The following is a 20,427-nucleotide window of genomic DNA, read 5'->3' as shown; positions in this document are numbered from 1 at the left end:
GTTTACTTCAGTTTTTTTTCCTGGAACATAATAAAGTTGAAGCTATTCCAATAGAATCCCCGAACGAGTTAAACCTGACTCTTTTTTAATCTACATCCTACTGTTGTGAAACGACCATTGTCACAAAACATATATTGGTCAGTTACTTTACGCCACAATCCGGCTTATCAATTTTTACTCGTTTATTTTTTTTAACTAAAAATTACCGGACATAACCAAACTTTGCAGTAACAACAAAACTTTGACATGATCATTATCATTCATATCTTGTTTGTGAAGTGTCACAACTTCTAGCTTTTGTTATTGTTGTTGAAAAAATAAATAAAAGAATTAACTAACATTTTGTTTATAAATATAAACTCTTATATTTGTGTTCTTTCTTTCTTCTCTTTCTATCTCAATAAATGTATATAAAATCTCTAAAAATATATTTATATATGTATGTGGTATGTTTGTATATGTACAAAAAATTAGCATATATCTTGGTTGTTTTTGTTAATTATTTATCCATTAGATTTGTAAAAAGTTACTTCATGATTTATGTACATGCAGAAAATGAGTATGCGGGTGGATGAATGAGGTCGCACGGGTGGTTAAATGGTAATGAATTCTCAAATGAAAAAAATAAGGAAACATATTTTTTATGTAGTAGCATATTTTGTTTAAGCGTAATTTTAAATAACTAATAACAACAACATTATTGTTTATAATACAAATAACTTTGGCATAATGCAAAAATCAAAATGAAGGAAAATCATCAAATTACAAAAACAAATAATTTATATACAATAAATTTAAGGAAACACATGCCATTCATTCGGTTTGTGATGGTGGGAGGGGGATTTAGTCATGAGATTGATTTAGACTGTCCCCAACAGCAGCAGCAGCAGCAGATGGAAAACTTATGGAGGGTGCGGTGTTAGATTTTAGGTGATTATTGTTGTTATTGTTATGACATTCATCAAAGAATGGATGCTTAAGGGCCTCATCTGCTGTAATACGTTTATGTGGATTCACTTCCAGCAGTTTATATAGCAAATCATATGCACTATCAGGATAGATATCATCACCATCAATGGGTTCAGTGACATAACTGGTTTCCATACACAAGCAGTTGAAGTAGAATTGATCACAGTTCTTGCAAACCTCACAGGTACCATCAGGATTTTGATATTTCTTTAGTAGCTCAGGGGAACTGTATTTAACACGATTACGAAAACGTACACAGAGCTTTCGTAAATCCAGGGGTTTTGTCTTCTGTGATAAGGTAACCAAACGATCTAATATGAAGGCGGTTTTACGTATGGCCTTATCCCCGAAAATAGTTACCATTTCTGCCAAGGCCACATAATCATTGGGTGCCTTGAAAAAGGGATAAACCGAGGAAAGTATCGATAGGAATATAACACCTGAGGCCCACACATCTACGGCCGTGGTTTGATCGGGATATTTGAGTAAAACTTCAGGGGGTCTATAGCCGGGCGTGCCAGCACGCGATGCATGTATCTCCTTTTTAACCAAACATATGTTACACACCTGAGGATTGCCATAGCAGAAACATTTTGGACCACTGGCGCTTGATAAATTACGATTTGTGTTGTATTTTGTATCAGAGGCGGCTGCATTGCTACCGGTTCCATTAGAACCTTGAGTTACAGTAGTTTTATTACCAGCAGCACCCCCCACAGATGACGAACGATGGTTACTGCTGGCAGCTTCGGCGCCACCTTGAGCCCTCAATTTTTGTTGCAAACGGTTACTCATCATAACATTACCCCCTACTCCCCCACCACTTGATTTACGCGTATTTATATTCGACGCCATAACTAAATCATTGCCGCCGCCGCCAACGCCTACAGCAGCTGCAGCATGGGATAAAGCTGATTTTGTTGTTGTTGACCCTACGAGAGTGTTAGGAATCACATTAATTTGTTTTAAGGGCATTTTAAAGGGTGATTTTGTAAATGTACCAGAATTCAAAAGTGCCGCCGCAGCTTTGTTGTTGCCTGATTCCAATTGCTGGTATTCAGGCCCGGTGCACCTTAAACGTTTGGCATTACCGCTAACAACTTCACCGGCTCCAGTCACAGCCACAGCAGTACTGCCATCTGATGCCTTCTTTACATGACTATCATCATTTTCACGCATTCTCTTAGCCTCTGATTGAATACCAGCCGCAGGGGCAGGCATAGCTGAATTTGTGGTTTTACCCAGCAGCACGGGAGATGAGGGCATATTAATTTGTTGTTGCGACGGAGCCACCTGTTGAGCCAAACCGAAATCCACCAAAAGAAATTGTCGTTTTCGGCGATTATACAGGAAATTACTGGGCTTCACATCACGATGTATGACATTAAAACGGTGAACATGGCGTAACGCAATCAGTAGATTCTTCATGTAGTACTGGACCTCAGCCACATCCATGCGGCTAAAGAAGTCGTGAAAACGATCATGCGGCAGGTAGGGCATTATGAATGCCACCGATTCATTATAGCGTATACAACAATTAATGCCACAGACATTGTCGGTGCCACTGCAAAAAGAAAAATCGAAAAGAAAATACAAATTCAAATTAGATTTTTTTGTTTTTAATTGCCTAGGAAAAATTTAATAAAATGTTTACTAAACTAAAATGTCTTAATTGACTTTGCGTAAATAATTTTTTGCATGTTTGGTTGTTGTTGGTGTTTTTCGCCCCAACCCCATCCATACAAAGCAAAAGCAACTTTTTTAATCGTTTTCTTTGTCATGATATGTTGTGAATTTTGGATTTGTGTAGCTTCTCACAATTTAATGGTCATGTCGGATTTTGTATCACGTCGAGATGAGAATATGCGTCATCCAGAAACGTTCACAGAAATATATGAATGTGAAACATATGTAGGTTGAGTGTGTTTTATTTTTTTAATATATTTATAAAGAATTTTGAGGAAAAAACTGCACCCCATAACCTCTTTACTACTTCGCTTCTTTGTGTCGCCTAATTTTAAAGACATTGACCTTTTACAATGCGTGGAGCTTTGTTTTGATAACAAAAATGTCGTTCGGCCTGTCTCCGTTGCTAACTAACCCTATATATAAATTATTATTTAAGATAAATGGCATTAGAATATTGCTAAATTATTACGAATGTTTTCGAGGGGCAGACAGGTTTAACAATTGTTTATTAAAACAATTAACTGCATTCTTAATGAAAAAGGGTGAAAGAGAGCTACAGTGGAATGATAGAATTTTTTTATTTATTTGCTTTGTAATTGAAACTTTATAACTTTGCGGCCAATTTAAATAATTACAAAGAAGCCAACAAATTTTATTGGATACTCTAAAAACAATAGTTTATATGGAATTTATCTTAATTCTAAAAAATGAAGATCTAACACGGTGCTCTTGAATCAAATTTAAATGGAAGGTGCTTACACCTGGGAAGTTTTTGCGGATTCTGAAACTACAATGTTCATAGATGAGAAAAATCCAAAAACAAACAAAAAATCGTCGGAGCGCTTTTTAAATAAATCGCAATTCAAGTTAACATTTTTAGGGGTTGTTTAGGTTTTTGCGATTTTGCTTGGAAACTGCAAGTCCTATCAAAATGGGAATAAAGAAAATGGTGTAGCTATCAAAATTCTCTACAAGATTGACCTAATGATATATTCGTAGGTTATACAACTTTTGAGATATAGAAGTTGAAATTGGGACAATTCAAATTCAATTCAATTCTGTATCGTCTCCTTATAAAACAACTTAAACTTATATATCTAAAAAATGGTACAACCTAGGAAAAATTACATAAGCCAGTTTTGTAGAGAATTTTCACAGCTATATGATTTTCTCAGTTCCCATGCCGATAAGACTTGCCGTATTCAAGCAAAATCGCGAAACCCTAACAAAAAAACCTAAAAATGTAAGAAGCTCAGTTTTTTATCTCAATAATGGTACAGCCTTAGAACAAATCATGAACGTCAATCCTGTAGAGAATTTTCACAACATTTTCTTTAGCTCCATTTCGATTGGACTTGCGGTTTCCAAGCAAAATCGTGAAAACCTAAAAACACCTAAAAATGTGAATTTTGACCGCGATTTATTTAAAAATCCCTGCAGCGATATATTCTTGTTTTTGGATTTTTCTCATCTATGAACATTGCTGTTTCAGAATTCACAAAAACTTCCCCTGTGTTAGCGGTTTTCATTAAAAGTTAGTTAAGACGCACCCTTCATGACATTGTTTTATAAGGGGCGATACAGTCAGTGCATTGTCCCAATTTGAACTTCAATATCTCAAAAATGGTAAGCCCTACGAAAATACCCTAAAGGTCCATCTTGTAGAGAATTTTCATAGATACAACATTTTCTTCAGTCTCATTTTGATAGGACTTGCGGTTTCTAAGCAAAATCCTGAAAACCTAAAAAACCCCTAAAAATGTCAACTTGAATCGCGATTTATTTAAAAAGCGCTCCGGCGATTTTTTTTAATTTTCTCATCTATGAACATTGTAGTTTCAAAATCCGCAAAAACTTCCCAGGTGTAAGCACCTTCCATTTAAATTTAATTCAAGACCACCGTGCTAATTATTTGATTACAATTATACACTTGCATTTTTTTGAATAACAAAAAGGAATAACAAAAAGTTTTCTAAGTTAAATCGACCTGAATGAACTCTCATAATTCAAACTAAAACCCCCACAGACCATATGAGGCAGAAGTCCCAGTCGCAAAACACTTATCAATCTCCTGTTTTTAAAACTCTTAGCCTTTAGGCTATCGAAGGTGGGTATATACACATTAACACGACAAAAATGTGCCTAATTGCAATATGTTTGGACGAAATCCATTTCAGACAATTTGGAGTCGATTTAGCCATGTCCGTCCGTTTGTATGGCTGTCTGTTGCAGCCAAGCTCGAAGATGGGCATTATCGGCCACTCTTGCAGAGTCCTACCCCACAAAAGTTCAACATTTTCCGATAAAATTGTGCGTACGACTATTCTTGAAAGGGAGTACCTGATTTAAATTTCTACCAAATATAGAACATGTTCCAATATGGACTGTTATATCGGTCCACTTCTTCGGATATCTCCCACACAAAATATCAGAAAGTTTAGTTTAATACCTCCTCTTGAAAAACGGGGACCTGTTATCAAGGTACAAGTTTTTTAGGGGAAAAATCTAAACTTCCCCAGTAAATGGCCTGAAAGTTGTAAAAAGCCCCGTACGGCCACCATGCCTTGGCCCAAATCTTACATAAAGCTCGAATCTTCAAAAAAAGATCTTTTCACAGAAGGCCCAAAACAAATGCTTTTAGACTACCAAAAGTATATTGTTGTTGAAGACAGTCAAGCTCTTCTTACTAAATATCTAAAAGGATCTTCTTATCACACATCAAATAGATAGGTTTTTATAATAAAGTTACTTGATCATGTTCAACAATTTCAACATATATGTATGTAACATTTTGCTTTTAAAATACCTATACAACACCTTATCTTATAAAGAAAACATTCATTCTTAAAAAAGAAAACATTTTGCATACACCATTAAAATAAAATACGTAAATACCTAGGTATATGTGTATAATTTCGTCAAAATGATAACAACCGTTTTTTTTTCTATTGCAATGTCAACAAAATTCACGCGAGTCTGTAATAGCAATTATCTTGTGTTGTCAGGTATTCCCTATTAGGCTATTGCACTGAAACACACATAACATTACAGCTAAAAACTACCAAGCATCAAGCCGACCAGCCAGCCAGCCAAGCCACCTAGTCATTCAGAGAGTACATACATATAACAACTAAAATACGATAAATGTTTTGTGACGCAAAAGCCCAAACGGAATGTGCTATGACGTAGGTATTTAAACGACAACAGCAGGCAGCACCAGTGTTATAAACGTATGAATTTGTTTTGTTGTATTTTTTGCATGACGTACATTCCCCTACAACAAAATGAATTGCCTGTTGTGGCGGAGGTGGCGATGGTGGCAATATTTACAACTAAAAATAAACGAAAAAGGAAACACACGCTCTAGTTCAATATGTATTAGACTTACGTCTTTCTCGTATCGATTTCTTAGAAATATTGAGTGACATTAGTGTCCAAAAGGATGTGTGATGACATAAAAGATGTACATATAATCTAAAATATCTAAAAGGTGACAAACCATTTGGCAAAAATGTTCACAAAATACCCAATAATCAAAACAAATATTACCTTTATTAAATTCAAGGTAAATTATCCTCCAAGTAGGTAGAAAGTATAAAGAAAAACAAGCATAGACCAGACAAAATTGCATTTGTTTATGTTTACCGGCAAAATGATTTAAAGAAGCCGGCAAACAGTAATAAATGTGGAAAGGCGCAGATGTCTGGTGCGAGATGATAGAATGAGCGCCTTGGCAGCATAAAACAAATGATATCAAAGCTATATTGCCACCATATACATACATTATAGTACATTCCACGCACACATTTGAAATGACGCCACAATAAACGACTGCTTGAGCTGTGTCACGCAAACAAATACGAAATATAAATATTGTGTATGCATAGAGAATGCCAATTATTTGAGGATGGTCTTCTAAATTTAGATATCTTAAAGTAAAACGTAAATGAGACCATTATCCAAAAAATATACTATGTATATGTACATGAATAAGTATAGTTAAAGGTACATATATACATACGCCACCAATGTGGGTATAATTATTGCACAAGTGTTTCAGTAGGTGGTGCTGTTTTAATACATGGAAAACAATTAGGGGAAGGAAGGAGTCCTTATCTTAAAAGCAAAAAACTGTTTTTGTTTTATCAGTTATCCAAAACATTGTAAAAGCTACTACTTGATATGTTGTTATTATAATAAATAACTTGTTTATGATGTGATAAGAGAACATGGCTAGAACTCTATATCAGCCTAGATGGGTTAAAGTCTCAACAGATATTGAATTGCTTGTTGTTGGAATTTTGATGGTATGGAAGGCACTTTTTTAATCTACATCAAGCAAGTGGTGTCAGAGTATGAAAAAGCGGCACTGAATAACTCTATTGCAGCTTTGGTTGGCTAAAGTTGCACACAAAAGGCTCAAAGCTCCGACAAGATAACATCAGATTTTTGAACTTGTAAAATTCTATGGTATCATTTTTCGAGTTTAAAACAAAATCGGGCTACTCTTTTTCATATGTGAGAAGTTTCCACGAGTCTTTTGAGATGTGTGAAGAAAATATGAAAATTTGTTTAAAAAATAATTTTTTCATACATTAATTTTTGTATTTTTTTCTCAAAACTTACCCAATTTTAGCCATACACTGCAACTCCTTCATAATACGATCTGGATGACTAGTTGGAATATGATGTTTTATGGCAAATTTTCGTCGTTGATTTTCTGGTCGATTTGCTTCCTTTTTCAGTGTACCCAACAGAACGGTACTGAAAGTGCCATTACCAATACGACTGTGAATATCGAAAATATTTTCAATTTCAGGAATGCGTGTACGCAAATCATTTATGGCTTCTGAAAGTGAGAAATGGGAAACATATAAAAAAAATTAGAATTAAATTGTAAATAGTAATTTAATGAACTTTCCCAGGGCCATAAAATAAAAAAATCTAGAACAATGTTTTAAATAAAGCTTTAATACCTATATGTACACGTTAATAGTACATAGATACCATAAGGCACAAAATTATATCAATCATTAGGACCGCAGTATGAATGGTAAGGTTCTATTGTCCAAAATCTATTTTAGTACCCGTATCATTTCCAAACGCCTATAACCAGCAATTTTTCCCACTTCGCCTAGAGAATTAAATGGTTACAGCGGTATGAAAACCGTACACCACATAATCTTACTAAGCATATATAAAATCTTCTGTTCATTTGCTATTCAGAATAATCGCAATAGACAATATGTCTCCTGGCTGGAGTAAATATTTCCTACTATTGCTTGCATTCCAATTTTGACATAATTGGCTGAACTGAATCCCTACTTTTTATACGAAGTTTGGCTGTCGTTGCATTAGCCGTTTCGGAACTCCTTTCCTTTACCGACCCACTCCAGAAAATTATGAAAAAATTACCACAGATAGTGCTTTTTATTCCGATTCCAATGTTATATTGCTTTTGTTGCGGAAATGTTTTATTGGCCTTGAAGGCTTTTGTATTAGTATATGGATTGAATAAATAAATAAATAAATAAATGTATACTTCCCGAGATATGGGCCTCAAAATTTCCACAATGGCCCTAGTCTAAAATTTTGGCAAATTAGATATTTTTCTCTAAATAGCCGGCCTTCGGCCGGGATTTAGGACTTTCTCCTATGAACAGGTGCAAATCTCGGGAACGGAAACAAATTTTTCTTTAAAATTTAATATTTTTCGAGGCCTATATCTCGGGAAGTATACATACCCTTCAACAAGATAATACATCGTTGAATTCAGTATAAACATCACTATTTGTGGTAATTTTTTAATAATTTTCTGCGGGCATTTTATACTAGTGCCGTTGTGGAACTTTGGAGGCCTATATCTCGGGAAGTATACATTTCCGCAAAAAAGCAGTACATCATTGGAATCGGGATAAAAAGCACTATCTGTGGTAATTTTTTTTTTATAATTTTCTGAGATGGCTCGATAAAGGAAAGATAAGCCACCGTTTCTACAGAAAACATTTGCTAAAATGCATTTTTCTACAGAGATGGCTTCTCAGAGGTAGAGTAAGAGAAGCTGCATATGGATTGATAACTTAGGTATATAAAAACCATGTGCATGAAACTTGACTGACTTATCAGTTGAGGACAGAGATATATTTCATTTAGATAATTTAAATGTACGCAAATATATTTGTTGTAAAGAGAGTAAGGAGGAACCTTTAACTGTAAGGCAGCCATGCACAGTCCTTTTATTTCAATTAAGTCTCACTATATGCGAACATACGTGTTCATCAATACTTTAAGGTAAATGACAATTAAACTTGCAAGTCAATTGTAGATAATTAAACATAAATTAATGGGCACCATCAAACAATAGACAATATAAGTTCCGGATGGGTGGGTGGGGAGTGACAACAATTATATTAGTAGAATAGATTAAATTTGGCAAGAACTATCCTCATTACATTATTTATTTAATTGTCCCTTTGTCGCATTCCCCAATATCACATATGTTCAATCCTCGGATATATAAACGCCACTAAAGTCCAAAATCCTGTACCAAACATCATGAAACATAATGACAGTGCAAATATAATAATAAATTCGGAAAATCCTAGGTAAGACCATTGGTAACTTTCTTATTATTCTATATTTATAGAGACCTACTGATATCAAGCATTTAAATAACCCCAGTATTGAAAAATTACTGTTCAAGGCGTTTCAACAGATCGTCAATAAACATCAGATCGACATTCCACAAAAAGTCAAATAAAGGACAATATTTTTTTTTTAAACAACAACAACAACGATACCTTAAATAAAAGAATCGATAATATAAGGAAACAACGTCTTCTCATGTCTAAAGGACAGAGGGTTAAAAACCACATCTTACCTTCGTTTTTATTACGACTTATTAAGGGTTTAGCAGCTTGAACCGCCAGCTGCTGCTGTTCTGGTTCCTCTGCCATAGCAGCTGTTTCATTGTTGAGATTTTTTTGCACTGGTTCTGAGGCAATATGTGTTGTTGTTGTTGGTGTCGTTGTGGTAGTTACTGGGCTTTTATACTGTTGTTGCTGCTGTTGCAAAGCTGTGATGGCAGTAGTTCGTTGCCTGGTACCATGATGGTGTTGGATTTGTGGGCTTGGTGGTATTGAGGTAGTAACATTTCGTAGTTTTCTTTCCATTTTTATCGCTAGGGGCACCGAACTTCTTTGGTTAAAATTTACACTGGGATTCACTTCTCCGGAGATTACTTCCGACCTGATAGGTGGTCAATGCTTCTTGTTAATAAAGACGATCGCAAAACGTTTACGTCTCTCTGCTCGTCCCAACTTTGCGCGTATTTCTCCGCATACATTAGTTGATTACTGATAAATTTCGCACTTATTTCATTCATATAACTCGTGGTTATTCACATATATTATTATTGGTGTATTGTTAATTTTTTACACTTCCATCAATTCTAAAAGTAAAAATTTACTTGTAACAAATATGTCAAAAACTTCTACTTGTCGCTGTTCGACAGCAAATGATTTTCACGCATTTTTTCTCTAATATATTTATTTACACTAGCAAATAATTTATTTTCGGAACCGCACGACGCTTCTGTAGAATGAATGGAATGAATGGCAGACAACAAAATCTGCGGCCTCTGAAACTAGTGTTGATGTTTGCGCTGAAGTAAATAAATGACGGCGTCACAACTACATGAGCGCTATGATTTCTGTCCATGGCACAATAACCAAGGTGGATGCATCGCGAAACAAAATACTCAAGGCATGCTCAGAAACCAAATCACGACATTTGAAGCAGTCTAATGCTTGGTTTACATTTACGAAATCCACTCGATTTCAACTGTCAATTTCATTGCTTAAACGTCAAATGAAATCCAATGGATTTCGGATGTGTTTTCATTTGACGTATACACAAAGGAATTGACAGTTGAAATCGAGTGGATTTCGTAAATGTAAACCAAGCATAATAGGTCATTTAGATATAACATCCCAGCAGTTGAATCACTACAAGTGTACAGTACATTTGCCGCTGGAGTACATCTTTTCCTATGAATTCAATTATGAATTTTACAAGAGAGCACGCAGCTAGGATGCACTCTATTTTGCTTCCACAGCACACAGCTAGGATGCACTCCGTTTTCGATCCAAATCACAGCTTTCGATGTAGTCGTTTGGATTAAATTTAAAGGCACTCTTCGGATTGTGTTTTTAATCAATCTAAAGATGCAGTAAAAAAGCAAGCTATTGCGAAATATCCCAGAATAAATAAAATGGATTTATTATTTGTGTAAAACAAGAACACCAAGAACTTTATTATATAAACACAAATTAAAAAAAAAGTTTCCATTAAATTCATTCCATTTGAGCTCACTTCCTCCGTTCCCGATTTAATCCAAGCGCATCTGATTTTCTTTCATCATCCTAAATTTTTTATGTTGCCTTCCCATCACTAGTTCAGCTTTCGACATGGACTCCAACTCCACTCCATTAAAAATTTCCGTCTCGTGAATTACCGCAAAAATGTTCGCATCTTAAGTTGTTATTTCTTTATTTTATAACAAAATCTTCGAAATATATACACTCTTGTTAATCTTTTGAAGAAATGTGTAGGGATCAAAAAACTGTTTTTTCTGTAGTGATCTCTACAGCAACCGCTTATAAAATGTATCGAACGGAGTGCATTTTTCATAACTCTGTTGGACTACATCGAAAGATGTTGTGAAATCATAACTCCAATTGCACAACTTCCAAAATTTTTTGCTGGGATCATTAGCCGGGTTTAGCCCATTAACAGGTTTTATTTGCTAAATCCAGACAAAATCTTCCAGATTTGCCATACAAAAATAAATCCTCGAATTGAGTGGATTTGTTTTAAATCCGACATAAATCCTCGTATACAACTCTGTTTTTGCAACATACAACAAGTTGCAAGCTGGCACAAGAAACAAGGTAGATGCATCGGTGAATTGCTACAGCAAAAATAATTTAAAATAGCAAAATTTGTAAACAAGCCTGGAGTACATTAAATCTCTATTAGTCGAAATGTTGTAAATTTTATATCGTTTTTTTATAATTACTATCCCTACATTTACAGATAGTAATTATTTTTTTGGAGTAGTTTAAACATCCCTTATGGGTACTTTAAACGATGTGTTTTTTACATATGGGTTGTCACTTCTCCCATACAAAATATATATGCAAAGTGACAGCTCATATGTAAAAAACATATCGTGTAAAGTATCCATTACTTATTACAAATTTGTACAAACTTTTACAAAATGATGTTCGATAACAAACTTGTTAAGTAAAGCTGGGTACACCATATGTGTGTTCGTTTACTCAACATTTGTACAAATTGTTACTGGATGTTGAGGCCTGCGTACATAAGCTGCTCTGCCTGATTGCCTAGCTTTCCTGCTTCATTTTCGACATAATAAAAATAAAAGAATAAAGAAGGCCGAGGAAATTTCGAACTGGGTTGCCCTTTTCTTTTTTATTCTTTTATCAGAAATAAGCAAGGTAATGGGTACTTTACACGATATGTTATTGAACATATGAGTTGTCACTTTGCGTATACATTTTGTATATAGAAAGTGACAACTCATATGAAAAAAAAAACATATCGTGTAAAGTACCCATAAGCAGGCAAGGCAGCTTACCCTGCGTTTACACATGACAGGACAGTTGAGTACATGTATTGATTGTCAAAACCTCAAAACTTGCCTGTGTGACGTAGGCGTCCAGACAACTGCAAAAACAATTGTAGAAGTATGAATGAAAATCGTCGATTTCTTTTTGTTTTCCGTTCATAAATTTTGTTTTTGTTCACATTCTTTTTTTCAACACATTTCAATTATTATCTCATTTATTTTAACAAAAAATGTCAAAAATTTGTTAACCCGGCTGTCTGTGAAAAAATGATGGACAGCTTGGAGACAGCCGACAAATGTATGTATGTGTTAGTAAATCAGAGTTGTATTTGCAGACAGACTGTCCTGTGTAAACGCCTAGTTATGTACGCAGGCCTTTGTTCGTTTACTCTACAGTACAATGCAAAAGAGTCGATTACAAGAAGTTACTAGACTTGTACCAAGGCATATTCATATAAGGTAAATGCATGAATTACAACAATTAACAAATTTACAAAAACAACATTGTTGTTATTAAAAATTAATTGTCAAAGATAAATATTGAATAATAGGGTCGTTCCAAAAATTTGTTCAGGAAAAACATAAATACGTTTTGAAAATCCTCTAAAATAGAACAAATTTGAATCAAAATGTAAATATGAAGCATACAGAACGGTCGTAGGTCATTGTTATTACACGTTTACGGTGAAAAGAAAAATTTTATGGTCGCAAATTTCGAAGTTTCAAATTTGATGAGTAGACCCTATTACATTTTGAAAACTAAATTTACAAAAAAAGTAAGAATACAGCTGATTGTCACTTCTACCTTGTATAAATATGCCTTGACTTGTACAAATTTGTACAAATTATTGTGTAAACGAACACACCTATTGTCAGTTTGGCCGTTCATTTTTGTCATTCATCATACAACAACAAAATATTTTGTGGTTGCTGGACGGTTGGACAGTTATCGATAATTGCAAAAAATCGTCATTCAAAACTGACAATGTGTACTGTACTTAAAAGAGAAATGAGAATCATGCTTAGTCTTGTGCCAGTCTATGAAAATTTTCAAGAAAATGTTTTGAGCTTATGGGTAAGAAGGGAGAAAGGGAGCACCTTCGCCTCCGCCCTCTCCTAAAAGCTAAACTATTTTCATGTGTTATTTTCAGTGTCTGGCACAAGAGTTAGTTCCTTTACGTGTCTGAGATTACCATTTCTTACCATTTTTAACCTGTAAAGTGTTCCCTTACTTTTAATAGCATACAATTTATATGATAGCAGTTTACCACTTTCTGCCACAGTTACCATTTTTAAAAGTAAAGGAACAGACCAACAATTGCAAGTACTTGAAAATAATGTTTACTTTTACTTCTTGTACGTGCAAGAATCTTCAAGTTTTGCCACTTTTTACCCAAAAAGCGATTCTTTACTTCTGAGCAGTTTACAACTTTTACTACTTTTGCCGGTTTTACCATTTTCAAAAGTAAAGGAACAGACCAAAAGTTATCGAACAAATTGTACAAGTTTTTAGTCCATATTTACATTAGGCAATTTCCCTTGCGGCAATTGTCAGTTTGAAGGAGAGAGAGGTGAGGCATATGGTAACTCTTAGCCTCTCAACACCCTCTCTCATCGACAAACTGGCAATTGCCGCAAGGAAAATTGCCTAATGTGAATATGGACTTATATTGTCCCTCCACTCCAGTTCAGATTTCGACACGGACTCCAACTCAACCCCATTAAGAACATCTGTGAATTACCACAAAATTTTTTGTATTTAGTTTATATTTCCTTATTTTACTTACTATTTGTAGGTAAGTCAAGCTTAATCTCATATTTGTTGTTTTCAAATTTAAAAACAAGTTTAAAGTGGCATGTAGGTAATAGTACATTTATATATAACAGGATTTAACAAACCCACTAGGTTTCAAATGCCAATTCCTTTGGGTATACGTAAAATAAACCCTCATTATGAAGGTAAACCTTGCAAAAGGCTATAATATAAACATGGCCTAAAATTGATTACTTTAGGGGATGGCAGAGAATACTAGTTTCGTCTAACGCCACTTGGACTCATCAGTTCTCTTATGGCCAGAACAGAATCAATCGTCGCTTGCTTCCCCAAATTTCAAATTATAAAGGAATGTCAGAGCCTCTTTGCAAATCCGCTTGCGTTCCCCTTTAGGAGGCTCTGGCATTAGAGTTGTACAATCTAGTTCATTTGAAAGATCTAGTTCAATAGTTCAGCTCTGTTAACTGAACTAGTTCAGTAATCTAGTTCATAGTTCACTATCCAGTTCAATCATTCGGATCATAATCGTTCAATCAAACGCATACATACACCAAATAGAAACAAAAAATAGCAAAAATCTTATGTTGTGAGTATGTAGAAACTGTCAACGCGAAAAAGCTTTGTGTGTTTATTTTTATTTTTCTATCCAGAACAAGGCACATTCAATATAGGAATATGTGGAATTTGTTGTGTTTTTGAAGAAATTTTCACTTTCGAACAGCTATTCATTGTACTTTGATCCAAAAGTAGTAGTAGTAGTAATCTTTATTTGAGACTTCTTCATTTCATTAAAATTGTCGACATTCAATACTAGTGGTTAACATATGTATAATCTTAGAACTGTTATTGTCTTGTTCTATCCTACAGTGATTGTATGTAGAAATGCTACATGCGAATATGACAAAGCATAATGTTAAAAAGTAAACAAAGTGTTGAAGGAAACATGAGAATTGCTCCCGTTCTCAGCTATTACGGACAGAGCGGTTTAGTCTGAAGGTGAATAAATAACAAAGTAAAAACAAAACTTAAAAACTAAATAACAACGAATAGTCTGTAAAAGGACTGTGGCAAACAGATGCCGTATATAAACGAGTTACTTGTTTAGATGTTAAAATAAAATATCACAGATGAGCATATAATGCTAGTTAATCGAAAGCTCGGGTATATAGAGCAAAATATAATTTTGTGAGTGTTTATATAGACAATTTTTTTAAAGTTTAATTGATTAATCAACCCCTGTGGTTTCCGGAAGCTGCTTTTGTGTAAAACGGTGGAAGTATGTAATTATCTGGCTCATCAACAGGTGGTTCGTTTATAATCCCAACTGGGGATAGATATGACGAATCTCTCCAAGATATGCAACTCTCCGAATTGAAGATTTCACTCATTAAGTGGTTTTCGTGGAATTCGAGTTTTTCGACGAATTTTGTTTGATGATGTTGTGCATACTTACAAAGTGGAACAATACGGGATGTATTGTATATGTAAGTATTAGAATACATTTTTCCTTCGTTTGCATAATGTTTATTAACACACTTCCTTAAGATCTTCCTTTCAAAGACTTCTAATTCATTGGCCACTATTGGGGATATAGTGCACCAGATTGGAAATCCGTAAGATAATATCGGTCGTATTGCTACTTTGTATAGAAGTAGTTTTGTGTTTTGAGGAAGGTATTTATTGTTTAATATATATGAGAACATCCCTAATATTCTTTTTGCCTTTTGCAGGGTGGAACGGGCATGAGGGTTGAACTTCAACAAGTTAGAGAAATTTATCCCCAAATATTTAAAGGATGTTGCAAACGGAATGTCTACTCCCTCCAACGATAATTTTAGTAGTTTGCTCTCCGGAACTACATACCTCGGACATTTTCCGGAAGCATTACGTATGCATGTTGCTACAGATTTAGCGGCGTTAATTCTTATGCCCCACTTTTTGTAGTATTGGTTGATGGTGTGGAGGTGTGATGCTGCATTGCTTAAAGCAAGAGATGGTGATGCGTTGTGTGCATAAATGAGACAGTCGTCTGCGTATAATATGGCTTGAGAGTTTCTGGCGAGGTAGGGAAAGTCATACAAGAAAAGGTTAAACAGATATGGTGCCAAGATGCTTCCTTGGGGCACACCACTTTTAACCAGTCCAGTTGAAGACGATGATTCATTGATGGATACCAAAAATTTTCGTGACGTAAAGAAACTGTGCATAATTTTGATCAAATATGGATCTATGCCAACTTCAATTAACTTGTAAAGAATTCCCAGATGACATACCGAGTCAAATGCTTTCTGTATATCTAAAGATATGGCAACAGTGCATATTTGATTCCTCAGATTTGATGTAATGTCACTGTGAAATTTGAGGAGCGCGTGTTGTGTGGAGTGGCCAGGTTTGAAACCAAACTGATAACTAGGAATAGGGCTTATTGGTAATTCTGCTTCCATTTTTTCTTTCAGCACTGATTCAAACAGCTTTCCTATGTTGGACAAAAGCGAAATCGGGCGAAAGTTATCCACAGTATCGACATTTGGCTTCTTTTTGATCGGGATAATTTTGGCCAGCTTCCATTCAGATGGGAAATATCCGTTATTGATGCAGTTGTTGAACAAACAAACTAGTAGATTGATGGTGGCGTCAGGAAATTTCCGGATGATGAAATTTGAAATTCCGTCTGGACCGCTAGATTTTTTACGGTTTATACTTGAAATAATGTTTTTTATCTTTTCAGATGATGTGAAATGATACGAGTCAGTATTATTCAAGGCGCAAAATTGATCATCGAACGAGTATACACGTGGAGAAACGACTGTTAGACAGGAAGAAACTTTTGAATTGAGATCAGGAACTGGATGTAATGGTAGAACTTCTTGGAATGATGATGAATAAAATGTTTGAAATTGATTTGCAATATCAGAACTGTTTGTTATAATGCCATCAGCTAGCTGCAACTTATGGCAAAATGGATATTTGGTTCTTCCTGTGATTTGAGAAATTTTTTTAAATGCAGACGGACCAGGTTTAATTTCTTTTAGTTTGTTGCTGAAAGCCTGGGCTGATTCTATATTTATGAGCTCCTTTAATATATTTTTAATAAGCTGAATTTGTTTAGAGAGTAGTAAGTACTCACGACTGACTCTGTTTCCCGTACGATGGAAAATTTTCTTCAACTCCTTCTGCCATTGGTGTTTGATAGCGAGAACGCGTTGAACTTTGTCGGAGAAAGGTTGCTTACCATCCTTCAGCAGTATTTTTTGAGAGTGCTGGTTATGAATTCTAGCAAACTCGTTATTGAAATTTCCAACTATGACATCAATTTCATCGTTATCGAGATTCCTGTTTGTTGGAGGCATCATTTGGCGCGATATTAGATCCATATCCTGACGAAAATCTTCCCAATTAGTCTGCTTGTAGGATGTTAGATATTGGGGTTGTTTCAAAACCAAATTTGAACTATCAAGTTTCAGCACCAGTTTGATTGGAAAATGATCAGAAAACGTTGGTATCGTGTGTATGGTGTAGTTGGGATTTACCATATTTAATAAATGAGGACTCACCAAGAAATGGTCTAGAAAAGACGGTCCGTTTGGATATGATGGCACAGAATCACAAAGACGGGTGACTTCTAAAGTATTATCATCCAACCACGAGCGTAGGACTCTTCCATTGGAGTTGTCATGTGAATCACCCCAAGAGTTGTTTTTGGAGTTGAGGTCACCACCTAGGACAAATCCATCAAAGTTGTTGCATAATTGTAGAATCTTGTTTAAATCTGATTCAAGCCTGTTGACGGGATGGTTACAAGGTATATATACAGATCCTAATAGGTATCTTAAAAAGCGATTATTTTCAGAAATTTGAATTTGCAAAAGACATGTGTTTATGCCAATATCATTGAGAAATATTCGCGTAAATTGGATGTTATTTTTTAAAATAACAGCAACACCAATGGAGGAATTATCGCTGATAAAATTGTATCCGTCCATCTTTATCCGTTTATTCTTTCGCAAATGACATTCTTGTATAAAGGCAACATCTATTTTTTCTTTGTGGAGCATATTTCTTAGTTCAACTTGCCTGCTTGCATCAACAAGTGAGCGAACATTGAAAGTTAGGAATTTGATAGAGTTATGGATCATAATGAGTTTTTACTTTAGATAGAAGTTTGATAAACTTCTCTTTGGCTTCAGCCTTTGGCATGTTTTTGAATTCATTTAAGAATTTTTGTATTTCCTGTTCCAGAGTCAGTTCTTCCGGCTCTAAGAAGAAGTTGGCAAGTTTTAAAAATTCTTCAATTACCGGCGATTTAGCGGTGTTATCAGATTTAGATGTTTTTGGTTGAAAGAAACTAGCGTATGACTTTCCAGGAGAAACCATGGCCATATTTAACGCCTTATTGACATTGTTTTGAGCAATATTTCTTTGTTCAATAGCTTTAGTAATTTTGCTGTGTCTAGCAGCAGCATATTTTTTGAAGACGGGACATCCTTTCCAACTCGCGGGGTGGCCTGATGATGCGCAGTTGATACAGTAAGGATCTGTGTTATCCGTACTTTTTCTTTGGCATTCTCCAGGTTGGTGAACTTGACTACATTTTACGCAGTTATAAGACGAGTTGCAATTTCGGGATATGTGACCCCATCTCTGACATCTGTGACATTGAATGTCACTATTTTTCTTTTTAGGTTTCTCCCAAGTTATTGTTTGTTTCTGTAGCTCTGATATATGGGTTACTTCGGTGAACTTTTTGCCTGGAAGTAAGGATACCAAATAAAGGCCCGTATCCCTGTTATTTTTGTTTGACATTGGCGTTTTGAATTTGGATACACTTGATACCGTCTCTGGAACAAGTATGTCAAGTTCTTGCTTTAATTTGATTGGGTCGGCGCGACCATAAAGCCCTCTTATTATCATGGAAACTTGTTTCAGCTCCTTTGGTGTAAACGAGTAGGATTGTATGTTTTTTGATTTTAGAATCTCCATCATCGAGGTGTGCACATTGGGGTCTGCAAAGTACAGTTTGCTTTTTGACTTGTTTACATTTTTTATTTTAAATGATGCTTCTGGAATGGATTTCCTTAACGTCTCCACTAACGCTTCAATATTTACGTCAAACACAAAGATTGGAGGACACCACTTATTCTTTGTCTTATGTTCTCCATCTTTGCTGCTATGTGGCTTGGGGTCCTTAGGGTTGCTAACAGGAGTTGAATCGCCAAAATCAACATCTGCTAAAGCCCCTAATATGCCAAATCTATTTTGATCGAGAGGATTGTGACTTGCCAATCGCTTATTCAGATCTGAAATGTCAACATTGATTGGTGATAATGCACTTTCAAGTCTCTGCCTTTTGCGCTCATTTGTTATGTTTGTTTGAATCGGTTTAGTTGTTGTTGCTAACGCCGGTGGATGGGGGTCAGAAGTTGATGCTATAACTTCTGACACGTCATATTCCATGTCAGGAAGACTTTCAGGCATCTCCAAAGAGTCGATTACAAGAAGTTACTAGACTTGTACCAAGGCATATTCATATAAGGTAAATGCATGAATTACAACAATTAACAAATTTACAAAAACAACATTGTTGTTATTAAAAATTAATTGTCAAAGATAAATATTGAATAATAGGGTCGTTCCAAAAATTTGTTCAGGAAAAACATAAATACGTTTTGAAAATCCTCTAAAATAGAACAAATTTGAATCAAAATGTAAATATGAAGCATACAGAACGGTCGTAGGTCATTGTTATTACACGTTTACGGTGAAAAGAAAAATTTTATGGTCGCAAATTTCGAAGTTTCAAATTTGATGAGTAGACCCTATTACATTTTGAAAACTAAATTTACAAAAAAAGTAAGAATACAGCTGATTGTCACTTCTACCTTGTATAAATATGCCTTGACTTGTACAAATTTGTACAAATTATTGTGTAAACGAACACACCTATTGTCAGTTTGGCCGTTCATTTTTGTCATTCATCATACAACAACAAAATATTTTGTGGTTGCTGGACGGTTGGACAGTTATCGATAATTGCAAAAAATCGTCATTCAAAACTGACAATGTGTACTGTACTTAAAAGAGAAATGAGAATCATGCTTAGTCTTGTGCCAGTCTATGAAAATTTTCAAGAAAATGTTTTGAGCTTATGGGTAAGAAGGGAGAAAGGGAGCACCTTCGCCTCCGCCCTCTCCTAAAAGCTAAACTATTTTCATGTGTTATTTTCAGTGTCTGGCACAAGAGTTAGTTCCTTTACGTGTCTGAGATTACCATTTCTTACCATTTTTAACCTGTAAAGTGTTCCCTTACTTTTAATAGCATACAATTTATATGATAGCAGTTTACC

The 20,427-nt window shown here is 35.0% G+C and overlaps 1 protein-coding gene across 4 annotated transcripts; it reads right to left on the bottom strand.

Moving 5' to 3' along the window:
* Nucleotides 1-340: 340 nt before the first annotated feature.
* Nucleotides 341-10,328, bottom strand: LOC141396815 (cell division cycle 7-related protein kinase-like). 4 transcript variants are annotated; one of them, XM_073972477.1, is made up of 5 exons: nt 10,214-10,284; nt 9,539-10,108; nt 7,285-7,507; nt 1,971-2,533; nt 341-1,901 (listed from the first exon to the last, which is right to left on the bottom strand). In XM_073972477.1, exons 2-5 carry the CDS (start codon nt 9,828-9,830, stop codon nt 844-846), a joined length of 2,136 nt encoding a protein of 711 aa, XP_073828578.1. In that variant the 5' UTR covers nt 9,831-10,108; nt 10,214-10,284; the 3' UTR covers nt 341-843. The 4 variants fall into 4 exon arrangements, with proteins under 4 accessions (XP_073828578.1, XP_073828576.1, XP_073828575.1 ...); XM_073972475.1 differs by having other exon boundaries at nt 9,539-10,328; XM_073972474.1 differs by having other exon boundaries at nt 341-2,533; nt 10,214-10,264.
* Between the last annotated feature and the right edge of the window lie 10,099 nt (nt 10,329-20,427).

This window comes from Musca autumnalis, unplaced genomic scaffold (genome assembly GCF_047663935.1).
Source record: "Musca autumnalis isolate F117 unplaced genomic scaffold, ASM4766393v1 scaffold_3, whole genome shotgun sequence".
Classification (NCBI taxonomy): domain Eukaryota; kingdom Metazoa; phylum Arthropoda; class Insecta; order Diptera; family Muscidae; genus Musca; species Musca autumnalis.
This window is presented reverse-complemented; position numbering and strand designations above follow the sequence as displayed.

Excerpts from the sequence above, each read along its gene's own strand:
- LOC141396815 (XM_073972473.1), bottom strand. The coding sequence starts at position 9,830 with ATGGAAAGAAAACTACGAAATGTTACTACCTCAATACCACCAAGCCCA. Across the intron at positions 7,508-9,538 it reads AAGTCGTAATAAAAACGAAG|AAGCCATAAATGATTTGCGT; the intron begins GTAAGATGTGGT and ends TCTCACTTTCAG. Across the intron at positions 2,534-7,284 it reads CAGTGTATGGCTAAAATTGG|TGGCACCGACAATGTCTGTG; the intron begins GTAAGTTTTGAG and ends TTCTTTTTGCAG.